At 41.5% G+C, this 13,865-nt stretch overlaps 1 protein-coding gene across 1 annotated transcript in view; it reads left to right on the top strand.

The window, feature by feature from the left end:
- MYO10 (myosin X) overlaps positions 1–13,865 on the top strand; it is a 165,775-nt gene that overhangs the window by 96,945 nt on the left and 54,965 nt on the right. Inside the window, exons 10-19 of the mRNA XM_075140837.1 lie at positions 1,363–1,492; positions 2,414–2,532; positions 3,225–3,371; positions 3,551–3,651; positions 3,889–3,955; positions 5,336–5,428; positions 6,190–6,258; positions 6,438–6,520; positions 8,013–8,121; positions 11,293–11,373. Of these exons, the coding sequence (XP_074996938.1) occupies positions 1,363–1,492; positions 2,414–2,532; positions 3,225–3,371; positions 3,551–3,651; positions 3,889–3,955; positions 5,336–5,428; positions 6,190–6,258; positions 6,438–6,520; positions 8,013–8,121; positions 11,293–11,373 (999 nt within the window). The remainder of the gene's footprint in view (positions 1–1,362; positions 1,493–2,413; positions 2,533–3,224; positions 3,372–3,550; positions 3,652–3,888; positions 3,956–5,335; positions 5,429–6,189; positions 6,259–6,437; positions 6,521–8,012; positions 8,122–11,292; positions 11,374–13,865) is intronic.

Below are 13,865 nucleotides of genomic sequence, written 5' to 3'. Positions count from 1 at the left end.
GGGGTGTTGGAAAAGTTGCTGACTTATCTACTATAGTCTTATCTATTATAGTCACATGGCTTAAGCTGATGAGCGTGACATTTAATTTGTGCTAATCATCCCAGGGTTGGCAGAGCATGAAATCAGCTGGGCAGGTGATGCTTGCGTGCTGCCCGCAGTGTGGGCAGGCTTGAAGCAGGGGCTGAGGCTGCCAGGCTGCGTTCCCAGAGCGGCAGGCGGGCAGAAACCCCGCAGTTCGCCCTCGCCTGTCTTTTCCTATTATAGTCATCCCCTTTGCCTATTTTTATTGTGGTTTAAGTCCCGGAAATGTTACTTAAGTGAAACTTTTGTGGGAGGCAGGGAGGAACTGCACGGTGGGCGTGGAGATGAACTCACAGTGCTGCAGCCTTTCTTAGAGCTCTGTTGTGAAAGGTCTTCTATGCAAAATGCACCTTCAACCTTTGAGTCTTCCCTACTTCTAATTGTAGGATAAGTCTGAGGCTTTTCCATTGGTAACTGATGATTTATGAAAGATAAAATGTGTCGTGTCATCTGTCAGACACCTGCAGTGACCATAACTTGATGAGTCTAACTGTAAGGGTATAAAACTGTGATCTGGTCTCAGACAAGCTCATATTAGACCCAAATTTGGGAAATACTGATGATTTCCAGAGGCATGCAATTACTTACCCCTTCTGTGTCAGAGAAAGGTGTATCTTCCTCTTCTTGTTTTAAAGTTTCTTGAGATAGAGATTTGCCATTCTCCTTGTTACATAGTTGAGCCTTGATCATTGCCATAGTGCTTATTCATAAATCCACGTTTTATATAGATCTCTTTTTCTTGCTCAGTTTAGCTGTAAGATGTCAGACTACACTGGTAAAATGTGTGTTTAGGCTTCACAGCTTGCCCAGAATATGCTGCAGAAGGCCGCCTCTGAATTCTCCATAGCTGAAACAACAAATGAGCAAATCTTACATGTTGCAGTGTTTCCTTCCCCATGCCTTGTTTTGCCTACAAGGCTAATTGGCAAAATTTGGTAAAAACACAGAAGAGGTTATCAGTTACTCATGCAAATCAGTGAAATTGCATCTGTTGGACAACTCAGTAGGGCATTTCAATGTTTATACAGAAGAATTTGAAAGCAAATTACAGGATTCTTACAGCATCTAAAGGAGATTTCTTAAAACCAGAGTGATGCTTGCATGTTCCAGGTTGTACCCGTGATGTATTATGGTGTATTCGATTTGGGAGGAAACCAAAGGAATTAACTTCTGCCAGCCTTCTGTCGGTCCTGACTTGCATTTCTAAGGCCTGACAACACAGTTGGTGGGTTTGTCCTTGTCCCCATTTTTGAGTCAGTGTGCGTGTTATTGTCATTCCAGACGGCAATGGAAGTGATGCAGTTCAGCAAGGAGGAGGTGCGAGAAGTTTTGAGGCTGTTGGCTGGCATTTTGCATCTAGGAAATGTTGAGTTCATCACCGCTGGAGGGGCACAGGTGTCCTTTAAAACAGGTGAGAAGGCTGTGCTTCCTTGTAGTATGTAAATGTTTCTTGAGGTTGTGAAAGTTATATTCATTGCTAGTATATCTGGCCATAGCAAGGACAAACAGTGAAAGGGTCTTACTGCTTTTTAGCATCTGTAAATGTTGATTAAAATGTTATTTTTGGGTTTTTTTTGACAGATAAGGCAAATTAGTGTGCTGCTGGATGCTAGGTCTTAATTAGGGAAGACTTTAGGCACATATTTATTCCATTAATAGTAGTGAAATTCCATTTTAATCTAATTCCTTCTTTGAAATATTCTCAAGCTGATAAAACATAACTGCTCAAGTACGTTCCTTAACAGATCTCCACTGAAGGTATCTTTTGTTGGAGCTTTCAATACCTCACTCACAAATATGAAAGTATGTGCTGGTATGTCTAAAGATTGGGCTGGCGAGCATTTTAAATGTTTGTTCAAATATGGCAATAAAGAGTAGCATTACATACTGCATTATATACCACATCACAGCAAAATTGCAAATTAAATTATACGTGCAAGAAAAAAATTTCATTGGTTTGGTTTATCCTCATCATCCTGAGGGAAGCTGAAAGGCATTAATGTGGACAAAGAATGAATTATTGTTTGTACCTGGAAAAATGTTAGTGTAAGCAGTAGATTGTTTGAATCCTTGACATGTAATATTAAGAGGAAAACAAATATTTGTGACTTACTTGTGATGAATTTCTACTGCTAAATTCCTTCAGTTGTGCATATTTATGATACTGTGCCTTTTCATGAGCAGCAAAAACATATCCTAGAGTTTCTACTTGTGTTTTTATCTCCAATGCCCATCATTTTAGAAGCATCTTAAATGGTGATAATAATAATAATTAGTTTTATAGCCTTATACATTTAAGGACATATTTGTATTTGTGTCTTTCTTTTCCCAGCTCTGGGTAGATCTGCTGAACTACTGGGGTTGGACTCCACACAGCTAACTGAAGCGTTGACACAGAGGTCAATGATACTCAGGGGAGAAGAAATCCTAACACCTCTTAGTATACAACAGGTAAAAGCATCTCAGTTTTGACATGTTTTTAGGGTCTGTTAAATATATGGCTCGGACTTTGAGTCCAGTGAAATCACTGGTTTCAGTGTTCGCAGGAACAGAAGTTTATACTACATAGTTTTTTGGGAAGGGTGGACTTTCAGAAATTTCTGTATATCCCATCCTGTCATTCTGAACAGGGCTTGTAGCTTGGCTCTTATTAAGCCTGATTGCTTACCATTTTTTTCCAAATTCTAATCATGTAGGCTGGTATTTTTCATTATGGACATTTGTGTCAGGTTGGCATGAAAATTTTCAGCAAAAATAATTTATTATTTACAAGAAGGGGATTAGAAAAGGGTATGCATAACATTATGCTTACCTCTAGAAAGGGGTAAATTAAGGTGTTATTTCCTACCCTTCTCTTTTCTTCCTCCGCACCTTAAGTTTATAATTTCCTGATTTTTGAATGCTTTTGTTTTGAAATGTAATTTTAAAGCCACTTAGATGTACAGCTGTTATAATTTACACTGTTAAAGCTTAAATCGGGACTCTGTAACTGTTAATACACTTGCTGTCAGGGTACATGGGAATACAAACCTGCTTGCATTATACCTTGCTTTATGCTGTGCAAGGAACGCTGACCAGCAAAGTCTGGTAAGTTTTCAGTTACAGGGGTGATTGATGGGTTGTGTGTTCCTTCTTTAATACAGGCAATAGACAGCAGAGATTCTATGGCTATGGCACTTTATTCTCAGTGTTTTGCTTGGGTTATTAAGAAAATCAACAGCAGAATCAGAAGCAAGGAAGACTTCAAGTCCATTGGAATTTTGGACATATTTGGATTTGAAAACTTTGAGGTAGGTTTCAAAAGTTTGTTCAGATGGATTGTCTAGTATTTATGCTTCATCGTTCTACGTATCTTTGTCATCTTCACTGGAACTTGATTACTAAGCATGTTACGACTTAAACCAGTTCCTTGTTTGCAAAGTAAAATACTTGGAGCGTGTGCATTTTTGAAAATTTCTTGTCTCTTTAGGTAAACCGTTTTGAGCAGTTCAATATTAACTATGCAAATGAAAAGCTTCAGGAGTATTTCAACAAGCACATCTTTTCCTTGGAGCAACTGGAATACAGCAGGTAAGACATAAAAATGAAATTTGAAAGAATTTTTAAAATATCAGTGTTCAGTTGAAATCTGTGTTCCCAGCTACCTTTGCTTTCTTTGAAAATCTCCTAGTGTGGGGCTGTGCTTTTTTTAAAAGCAAGCTGATTTTGCTGTATTTTACAAGACAAATACATCAGCTCCTCCTATTTCTATATTTAAAATCTTTTCTTTGTAGTTGTCAATAAAAAGGCCCTCCTTACTTTCCTTAGGGAAGGACTAGTTTGGGAGGATATTGACTGGACAGACAATGGAGAGTGCTTGGATCTTATTGAAAAGGTAATAAAGAATTTGATACCAGTACCTGTTTCTAGTTTTTGTTCTGAGGTAGTATATTTTAAAAACACTTGCCAACACAAAGAACAAGTGAAGAGAATGGTGGCTCTTGCATGTTTAAATAGTGATCTTTTAATCCAGTCATTTTCATGCGTGGACATATTCTACATTCTATCGTAAGCTCAATATACGCATCTTTGCTTGTAGTAACTTTTAACAGTGTACGATTATATCCAAAAGCAATATTTGGAGATGACTAAAAAGAACAGAAAGAGGGGGCACAAAAAATGACAGTGTCTTGCTCCTGTAATGGCTTTTCCTGAGATGCAAGTAATCTTCATTTGTTGCCTGCCAATTTTTGCTTCATCTATAATTTTGTTTGTTCTCTGATTTGTACTAAGGAAAGGTGCAAAAGAGCATGAAGTTTCTGCTGAGTTTTTGGTAGGAACGGTAGCGGTGACGGGCAGATGAGTTCTAATGTCACCACCTAGAAACGATAACTCTGGCTGGATGACAAAGCCGAAGTTGTATATAGTTTCATCCGTGTTCACTTCTGCCAGCAGTACAAGCGGGCTGCGTGAGTTTGTCTCCGTAGCGGGGCGTGTAGCTGTATGAGCTTAGACGACCACAGAAACTCATGGCAGCGGGCAGGGGATCCGTGACTGCAGTCAGGTCGGTGTGGTTTGTCAGGAGCTGCTCTGGGCCGATGGGAAGTGGCTTATTAAAATGTGCACCTGGAGAACCGTGTTTTTCTGAGAGGCTGTATCAACCTGAAGCTTGCTGGACACATTCACTAACTGCAGGGTAGCTTGCTGTGTTTACAACCTCTTCTAGTATGAGAAGTAGGGAACATGAAAGGAAATTAGAGAGGCATATGCAAAGCAAAGGAAAGGTTGTGTTTCACACAGCGCGTAGTTAAACTGTGTGTCTTTTGCTGTGCCCCTAGGTACTCTGCTAAAAGTTTGCATTGGTTCAACAATTAAGTAGATAATTTTACGGAAGAAAAATTTTTTAAAGGCTGTTTACACAAACTCCTCAGACTTAAGGGACTTCTGATCATTGGAGATCTTGGAGGCTGGGGATATATTCTGGGGCAGTCTCATTGTATGCACCTAAAAACTCCCTTCATCAGGAGAACTGTTGCTTCTTCCAGTAACTTGTTTTTCTTTATTTTGCCCATGTGTCATATGCTGTATGTTTCAAAAGGAAACAGAAAAATAGGATTGCAGTCCTCTATGCGAATGGGTTTTTAGTCATGTACGGGTGGTTTTGCGCCTCTCTGCACACAATAACTCCAAGAACTTAGTGGTTTTTCCAAACCGGGGACAAGGTCTGTGTTCATCTGTGTGCTAATTCATCTTCTGCTTGTTCTTGCTGTTCTAGAAACTGGGTCTGCTGGCGCTCATCAATGAAGAGAGCCATTTTCCTCAAGCTACTGACTCCACCTTGCTGGAGAAGTTGAATACCCAGCATGCTGTATGTGATGTTTTGCTCATGTATTCTGTACAAATTATGGAGGGTCTCTTCGCTTCTATAGAAATTAATGGTTCAAATATATGGGTGCATAATTATAGAGGCTGTTTTGGATGGGATCCTGTTTCCATGGCAATCCATATCATTTGCTGTCAAGACTGAGTCGGTTACCTGGAAGAACACATCCTTGTTACCGTCCAGTTAAAGATTTCTGTATTGGTGAATAAACCAAATTCTGCTCTTAGAGCTCTGACAACCTGCAGTAGCTCAGATTACTTAGATCTTCAATTTCCCGTGATTTGATGAAGTATTCACCTTGATGTCATTTACCAAAAGGTTGCCTTTTCCTCTGTCCAGATTAGTGTTACGTTTATTTCTGATCCTAGAATTAGTTTCGAGAATTTCTGGGATAAAAGCATCTGTCCACCAATCTTCATAACTGCCAGTTTAAGAGAGAGCCTTCTTTTCCAAAGTGCCTTTAATAGACGTTCTGGTTCTGCCAGATGGGTTCAGGTTTAGTGTAATGCCTTTTTAGATACTATAGATTTGTTACTACTGCATTTGAAGCAGCCCAGACTAATAAATCCTATTATCGTTACAAGTTGGTTGTTTGCTTTCAGAGCACTAATCTTCCGTGGAGTTCACTGGAAGACAATGGTTCGTTTAGATCTGGGTTGAGAGGATAATGTGATCCTTTGTATCATTCCACTCCCTGACACCCCCAGCCCCCAAATATTTTTCTCTTTTCTTTCCCCTCCAATTAGAACAATCCTTTTTATGTAAAACCAAGAGTTGCTGTTCACAACTTTGGAGTGAAGCACTACGCTGGGGAGGTAATTTTCTTTTCTTTATTTGCTGAAATTATTCCAGAGTTTTTATTAGCTTAACTTTACCCTGAGGCTGCTCAAAATTAACTAAAGCACTCTTCCCTCAGTGCTTTTTACAGTACCACTGTTGTGAGAGGTGCCTGACTACTTGGCTTGTTGTTTGAATCAGCTCTGTTTCCTGCTAGGTCCAGTATGATGTCAGGGGGATCTTGGAGAAGAACAGAGATACTTTCAGAGACGATCTCCTGAACTTGCTACGTGAAAGCAGGTACGTTTCTGCAATTTTTGTTTAGGACGTGATGTTAAGGGGTGTCATATCACCTAATTCTGCCAGGATTTGAATACATTAGGTGTTGCATAGCGTCAGACCTTGACAGAGTTGAAAGGAGCATAGAAGAAGTATCAGAGATGCCTGTAAGCAGATCTGACTGTAATTGGTTCTTACTCAAGGGTTCTCCCACATTTTACAGTACCTTGTCCCTGTTCAGTCCAGGGGGTTGCTACTCAGTGGTGAGTAAGGATGCTGAAAGCTGGTGATGTTTTTTAGCTGTTTCAGAGTGCCTCATAAGCGATGTGCATGCGTAGGTTTTTTGCTTCATATGGAGCCTGATTTGCTTGTGTTTCTGGCATTCCCTAATTTGGGTGAAAGCGTAGTGTCAGGGACCTCTGACAGATAGATAGAGAAACTAGCTGTGCAATAAGAAAGTGCATTTAAAGGTAGCTTAAAACCAGTGCAAACTGCCATATAGTAGTTGCTCAAAAGGGAGAATTTCTGTAAAGATTTATGTTACTGGAAGTCTGAGCTTGGATGTCTTTGGTACCTGCATGCCTCCTGTCATTCTGCTGTGTGAGGTCTCAGGATCCTTACAGTGATACGCTGTGAGCCGGAGGGGTACCACGTCCCTTTCTGTAGGCGTATGGTTGAGACTCCAGGACACGCAGAGGGGTGACAGAAAAGGAGGGACCTGAGCCCGGGTGTTGCTGTCTTGGCTGCTGCCCTCACCCGTCCCATCCAGTAATCCTGCCTTGCTGTGGGAGTTGCTTGTTTGTAAATCCCTTAAGCCCTTCTGTGCAGGGGAAACTGCTAATAAGCGTTTCCTGCTCTGTGTTGTTTGTTCTGGTTTCATGACGTATCTGACATAACATCTGTCAATTGAAGTATGGAGGTAAAAGTAATAAATGAGTTAAAGCTGCTGGGCCTGGTGTTGTTCTTGCACCAACATCTGTCTGGAGCGGCTTCATTTAAGTTAAAAGGTCTGCATTTCTGCAGAAGTGGTAAGAGGAGGATACCAGACTGATAGTGTAGAAAATAGCATGCACAGCTTGTATCTGAAAGTGAAGCTCATGTGGGTGGTTATTTTGTCTTATGGCCCCAAACAAACTGGAAGTCTTGGTTTTTAGTCTTTATTCAAGTAAGTTCCCATTACAGTCAGCTGGAGTTTTGGTTGAGTGGAGTAAAATGCAGTAAGGACTCTAGCACTTCACACTTCATTTCCCTAATGATGTGTTCGGAGTGGAGAAGAAAGAACCTCCTTGTTTTGTTTTGCTTTGGTTTGGTTTGGGTTTTTTTTCCTCCGCTGCATAAATTCTGCAAAGGCAAAATCTATTGCTTATTAAAGATTATGGAGAAAATCAATAAGCATTTTTTGGATGGAGGAGCTGCTTTCTAAGGGACGGTGCTATCTTTGCATTCTGTAGTGGTAAACCTTGTAGTCTGTTAAGATATGTTTTAGAGATTTGCTTTTTCCTTCCCATTTCAGTCTTGATTTCATCTATGATCTATTTGAACATGTTTCAAGTCGCAATAATCAAGACACTCTTAAATGTGGAAGCAAGCACCGAAAACCCACCGTCAGTCTCCAGTTCAAGGTTAGTTAATGTGTCGTCTCTGCTCTGTAACTAATCAGTGATAGATAAACCCTGTGTTCAGTAAGGAACAGTTGCAGATTAAAACAGGCAAAACTTCAGCATCAAGACATTGCTGTCTCTTCTGTGAAACTGCAGTAACTGATCAATTGATTGGCCATACTAACTAGCTTCAAGCAGAAACTAACCTTCACACCATACACACAAAACTCCTTTTGCTTTCCATTTGTTTACTTGTTCTTATTTTAAAGCTCATCTGTGAAGCTGGTCTCTCTGGTCTTGGTTTTCCTTTCTGATCTAAAATCAACCACGAAATGGCACAAAGCCTTACAGCAGTGCTGTATGCTAAGAAAAATAAATACTGAATAAATACCTCATTAAGGTGTTGTCTTGCTTTTTAACTTAAAGTTTGGAAAGCATTTTTATTAATGAGGCTTTATAGCCCTGCCATCAAAAATGGTACCGAATTGAAATCTAGCATAAAGGCTATCTGCAAATTATTTAAAAGAGAAAGATTGGCATAAAACCTTCTCTAAATTGCATGAGTACAAGTCTGGATTAGTTGTCTTGCATTTTGTTTGACTTAATATACATTTGCACTGTTAATTCATTTTTTTTAAAAAAGGGAGCAGACTCAAACCCCTTGAGGGCAGATTTTATCCTAATAGACTATTGCTAACTGTTGGACAGAACAGCAAGGAATAAATGCTGGGGCACATACAGTGTCTTTTATTAAGAAACACTAACGTTATATTCCCTGGACAGCTTGCTTTGTGCTGCCATCGCTCATCTCGGACACGACCCACTTCTTGTCATGAGGTGGTATTACTTGCTAGCTGTCCGGGCTAGCGAAGGTACTGTTTCCACTTAGTCTTTGTACTGTGCAAAGTAGACCTTTAAGATTAAGGATTAAGACTCTTAAGATACATTACCATATTAGAATTGACCATATTTTTGCACCTGTTTTGCGAGGTGGAACACAACATAGAGTTCCTTCTCTTCTCCATCAGGGCATCTGGCTAGCATAAAGCATGATAAAACATGTAATCAAAATATTATTGCCTCTTACCTAAAGCTGCAGTAACTGACCATTAACCAGCTGAGCCGCTTTACAAGAGGTTGACCTTCACATCATCCTGTTACCAAAGAATTAGGTTGGGTGTTTTTTCCATGTTTTAAAGCTTCCTAGGGATTAGTCCATCTCATTTCAACTGAAGATAAGAACTTCGCCTTCACATTTTTATTCTCATGATAGGTTGGTTAAGTCTTCGTTTGACAGCCTGCCTAATGCCAGCCTGGGGGTGCGCAGAGAATAGTGGAGGTTGTTTACCATCTGCTTCAGCCTATTGCTTTAAGCAGGGCAAACTTCAGATTAGCTCGTCGCCTAACAGTGACTTAGAGGCATGCAGCACCGTGCAGAATCTGGCTGTCTGTACCACAGATGGATGTGAAAACAGATTAAATAATTTTTGTTTAGACTGACCAACTTTTCCAATCTGTGTAAGTAGTAGCCTGTGTTGCTAAAAGTCTGAGAACTGGCTTAGTTGTCTGTAGATGTTGTAATGTTCACACAGGTTTAATACAGATGAAGCCTTTACTTTTTGAAGCTGTAAATATTTGTCTTTACACGAAAATATTTGTCTTTGTATCTTCTGGCTGCTTAATGTTTGCTTCCCCTGACTCCTGGTCTGTAGGCTGGCAAAGGCAAACGATCCAAGAACTATCATTTATGTTCCCAGTGACTTCACCATTTGCTCCCTTTGCTCTGTCCTGTGCACAGCCACAGCTCTGCCTGTTGCCTTTATCACTTCATGTTTAATCATCAAGAAAGCCCTTGGTTTGCAGATTAAAGCAAGAATTTGTTCTAACAGACTGCCATTGGCAGTTTCGCTCCAAAACATATGGTAGGACACACAGCATTGCTCCTTTAAAAAGGAAATCTTCCGTCTCCTCAGCAGCCTGCTCTGTGTTCTCTCTGCTGCCTGGCACCCAGTGCCACCTTTGAGGGGTGAAACATTATCATTGCTAGCTTTCCGGGCTCTCCAGAGCCTGGGCTCTGCTCCTGTGCAGTCATTTGTATCTCTGCAAAGTAAATGCAAGACTTCAGTTTAAAATGGTTTATCATACTTAATGATACAGAATGAGGCAAGTTGGAATAAGATATGGAATGATGGCTCAGGAGGGAAAGGGGCGGATGTGTAATTAAAGTAATAATCATAAAAGGACTGAGGGATTTTTGTGATTTTTATCTCCAGGCTGAGGTTCAGACAACTGATAGTCTAATGTGTATTGGGTCATTCAGAGTTCTAAAACTAGGAAAAGCGCCATGTTTTCTTCTATTTTTTTTAACTGAACCTTTTTATTGTTAAACGCAATTAGCTATCACATGAAATAACTGTGAAACTGTCTGCTTAATGCTGTTAGCATTGTCTTTCAGTAACATGTGTTTTCTTTACCACCCTATCCTTTACTCAATTTTTGTTAATTTTGGGAGTGTTCTAAAATCTAGTTTTGATAAAACAATGGCTACTGTATTCTAAAGTAACTCTTTTTTCGTAAATTGTTATCACTTTTTCTACCCTCTTGTTGATATACATTTATTATCAGAGTGTCCTTTTAGTAAGAAGGGTTGAGACCACACAGGAGAGAGGAAAACCCTGTGCACAAAATGCTGCTGATGGCAGGGAAAATGGAAAATGAGTGGGTATGGGGTGGTTGAAATGAGAAGAGGAGAACTAGTTTCGTGGTTACTTCAGTTTTACCTTAGACCCCTTATCCTTCCTGGTGACTTGTAGCAATTTGGGAATGTGGATCCTAAGTCTTAAGCAGTCATTCAAAAGATCCCTGAAACAGCAACTTTTCAATTTGGTGTTTCCTTATGAACAGTTTTCTTCATAGCATTCTGTATATCTTGTTTATGTCTTCTTCACTGTAAAACAGGTATGATAGTTTTGATCAGAGGGCCAGTGGAAGAAACACATACGCATGCATTGATTCTGTATGTTCACTGTATAGCAAGAGCTTACATAGTATGGTAATTTCTAGTGTGAACCACTAGGTGTTGCAGTTAGATATTGTCTGCAATGCTAAGCTGCAAGAGCTTTTGCCCGAGGTATTTTGCTTGTACAAAAAGTCAGCTTGTGAAGTGCTGTCTTCTTTCTACCTGTGTTTTAGGAATCGCTTCATTCTTTAATGGCGACGCTGAGTTCTTCAAATCCTTTCTTTGTTCGGTGCATCAAACCCAACGTGCAGAAGGTAAGATTTAAAATCGCGCCCGCCTTTTCTATATGTCTCAGGCCTAATCTTTCGCTGCCTGTTTGGTTATTTACCGCTGTGTGAAGCAGAGGGTAGCGTTCTTCCCTGACTTTGTAAAAGGCTCTGCGAGGTGAAGGCACTGGGAAAGGCTTTTGATTTTTTTGCAGGTGGGCTGTGTCTTTGGGCACCTTTTTAATAGTCATTGCTCACAACTCTGATAATTGACTGGCTCTAAGGATGGTTATAAAAGGAAGGTAGAAGGGTGCGCTGCACATTTGACAACTCTGTGAGAGCCTTTTTAGGAGGAAAATGTCAAAACTACAAAGTTTGTTTTAAATCACGACAGGAGATGAATGGTCGTGCACATAGCATAAATGGTGTGAATGACCAACTCTCTGTCATCACACTCTTAGTCTTTCAGTATATGTACAATACTAGGTGTCTCCATGCTGGCTGTTTTGTTCTGTTACAGACTTATGTTTTTAAGCTGAGCCCAGAGAGCTGTGGTGAATGGAGTTAAATCCAGTTGGCTACCAGTCACGAGCGGTGTTCCCCAGGGCTCAGTTTCGGGGCCGGTCCTGTTCAATATCTTTATCGATGATCTGGACGAGGGGATCGAGTGCTCCCTCAGTAAGTTTGCAGACGACACCAAGCTGGGCGGGAGTGTTGATCTGCTGGAGGGTAGGAAGGCTCTGCAGAGGGACCTGGACAGGCTGGATCGATGGGCCGAGGCCAACTGTATGAGGTTCAACAAGGCCAAGGGCCGGGTCCTCCACTTGGGTCACCACAACCCCATGCAACGCTACAGGCTTGGGGAAGAGTGGCTGGAAAGCTGCCCAGAGGAAAAGGACCTGGCGGTGCTGATTGACAGCTGGCTGAACATGAGCCGGCAGTGTGCCCAGGTGGCCAAGAAGGCCAATGGCATCTTGGCCTGTATTAGGAATAGTGTGGCCAGTGGGAGCAGGGAGGTGATCGTGGCCCTGTACTCAGCACTGGTGAGGCCGCACCTCGAATCCTGTGTTCAGTTTTGGGCCCCTCACTACAAGAAGGACATGGAGGTGCTGGAGCGTGTCCAGAGAAGGGCAACGAAGCTGGTGAAGGGCCTGGAGCACAAGTCTTATGAGGAGCGGCTGAGGGAACTGGGGTTGTTTAGCCTGGAGAAGAGGAGGCTGAGGGGAGACCTCATCGCGCTCTACAACTACCTGAAAGGAGGTTGTAGCGAGGTGGGTGTTGGTCTCTTCTGCCAAGTAACTCACGATAGGACGAGAGGTAATGGCCTCAAGTTGCGCCAAGGGAGGTTTAGGCTGGACATTAGGAGAAATTTCTTTACCGAAAGAGTGGTCAGGCCTTGGAACAGGCTGCCCAGGGAAGTGGTGGAGTCACCATCCCCGGAAGTATTTCAAAGACGTGTAGATGAGGCCCTTAGGGACATGGTGTAGTGGGCATGGTGGTGTTGGGTTGACGGTTGGACTCGATGATCTTAGAGGTCTTTTCCAACCTTAATGATTCTATGATTCTATGATAAAACAGACTTGGAAACTAAGGCTTACTGTATCGATTTGTCTTTGGAGTCACAGATAATGAACGGCAATGTCAAGTCTTATTTATATATGTTGGAGGACTGTAGAAATAAAGAGGTAATGATATAGTAATTGCTGAAGTTAATATTGTTAGCCTGGTCCTGATGTTCTGGGATTTTGCACATCTGTTTCTGGCTTTATAGACCATTGTTCAGTATGGTCTGCTTAGCTCAAAAATGCAAGAGGCAGGGGTGCTAACAAATCTGGTTTATGGTTTTCACATTGCAACTGAGAAATAGGTGACTTTGCTATAAATCCAGTTTTAAATGTTGCATTTCTCTGGGATGTCTGGTTAATCCGAACGCTAAAACATCAAACAAGGCAGATTGCATTGCAGGTTTTTGTGTTATCTGGGTGGTACACCCTTGACTTTACATGTTTTCAGTTGCTAACTGTTTTTAACTCCGCTTTTGCACTGTTGCTCATAGTGTGTTAAATAACATGCGGATTGTGGGAACCTGGGCAAGAGGGAACAGCCAGGAAGCGAGTAAGACCTGCTTTCTGCGTCCTGAAGTGTTTGGTGCTCTGAGGTGTGCAGCCACCAGGTAGCCAAACCCCACATGGATGACAGCGCCTTGGCCGGCAGCTGGGGTCAATGAGCGTATGTGTGTAGCAAAGCCCCTGATCACTGAGGGAGGGCGGTTTTGAATGTTTTCTTACCTGCTCCTGTTTCTGCCTGGAAGCCCCATGACCCTTATAAAGCCCACATGTTGCCACTGGAGTGTAAGAAGAATTTCAATAACTCACACGTTTTCCTTATTTGTCATTTTGCATCCGAGTAAGGCTCATCTCCACAGTACCAAAGTCACAAGGATTTGCGATGTTTGATGCAAGAATCGGGCGCTTGTTTCATTTCCATAGCGAGGAAACCACTGAGTTCCCAGTCCCATGTTTCTTGTTGCTCTACCAGTC

The sequence above is a fragment of the Calonectris borealis genome, chromosome 2 (assembly GCF_964195595.1).
Source record: "Calonectris borealis chromosome 2, bCalBor7.hap1.2, whole genome shotgun sequence".
Taxonomy (NCBI): domain Eukaryota; kingdom Metazoa; phylum Chordata; class Aves; order Procellariiformes; family Procellariidae; genus Calonectris; species Calonectris borealis.
Note: the sequence above shows the minus strand (reverse complement) of the source record. Positions and strands in the feature narration are given on the sequence as shown.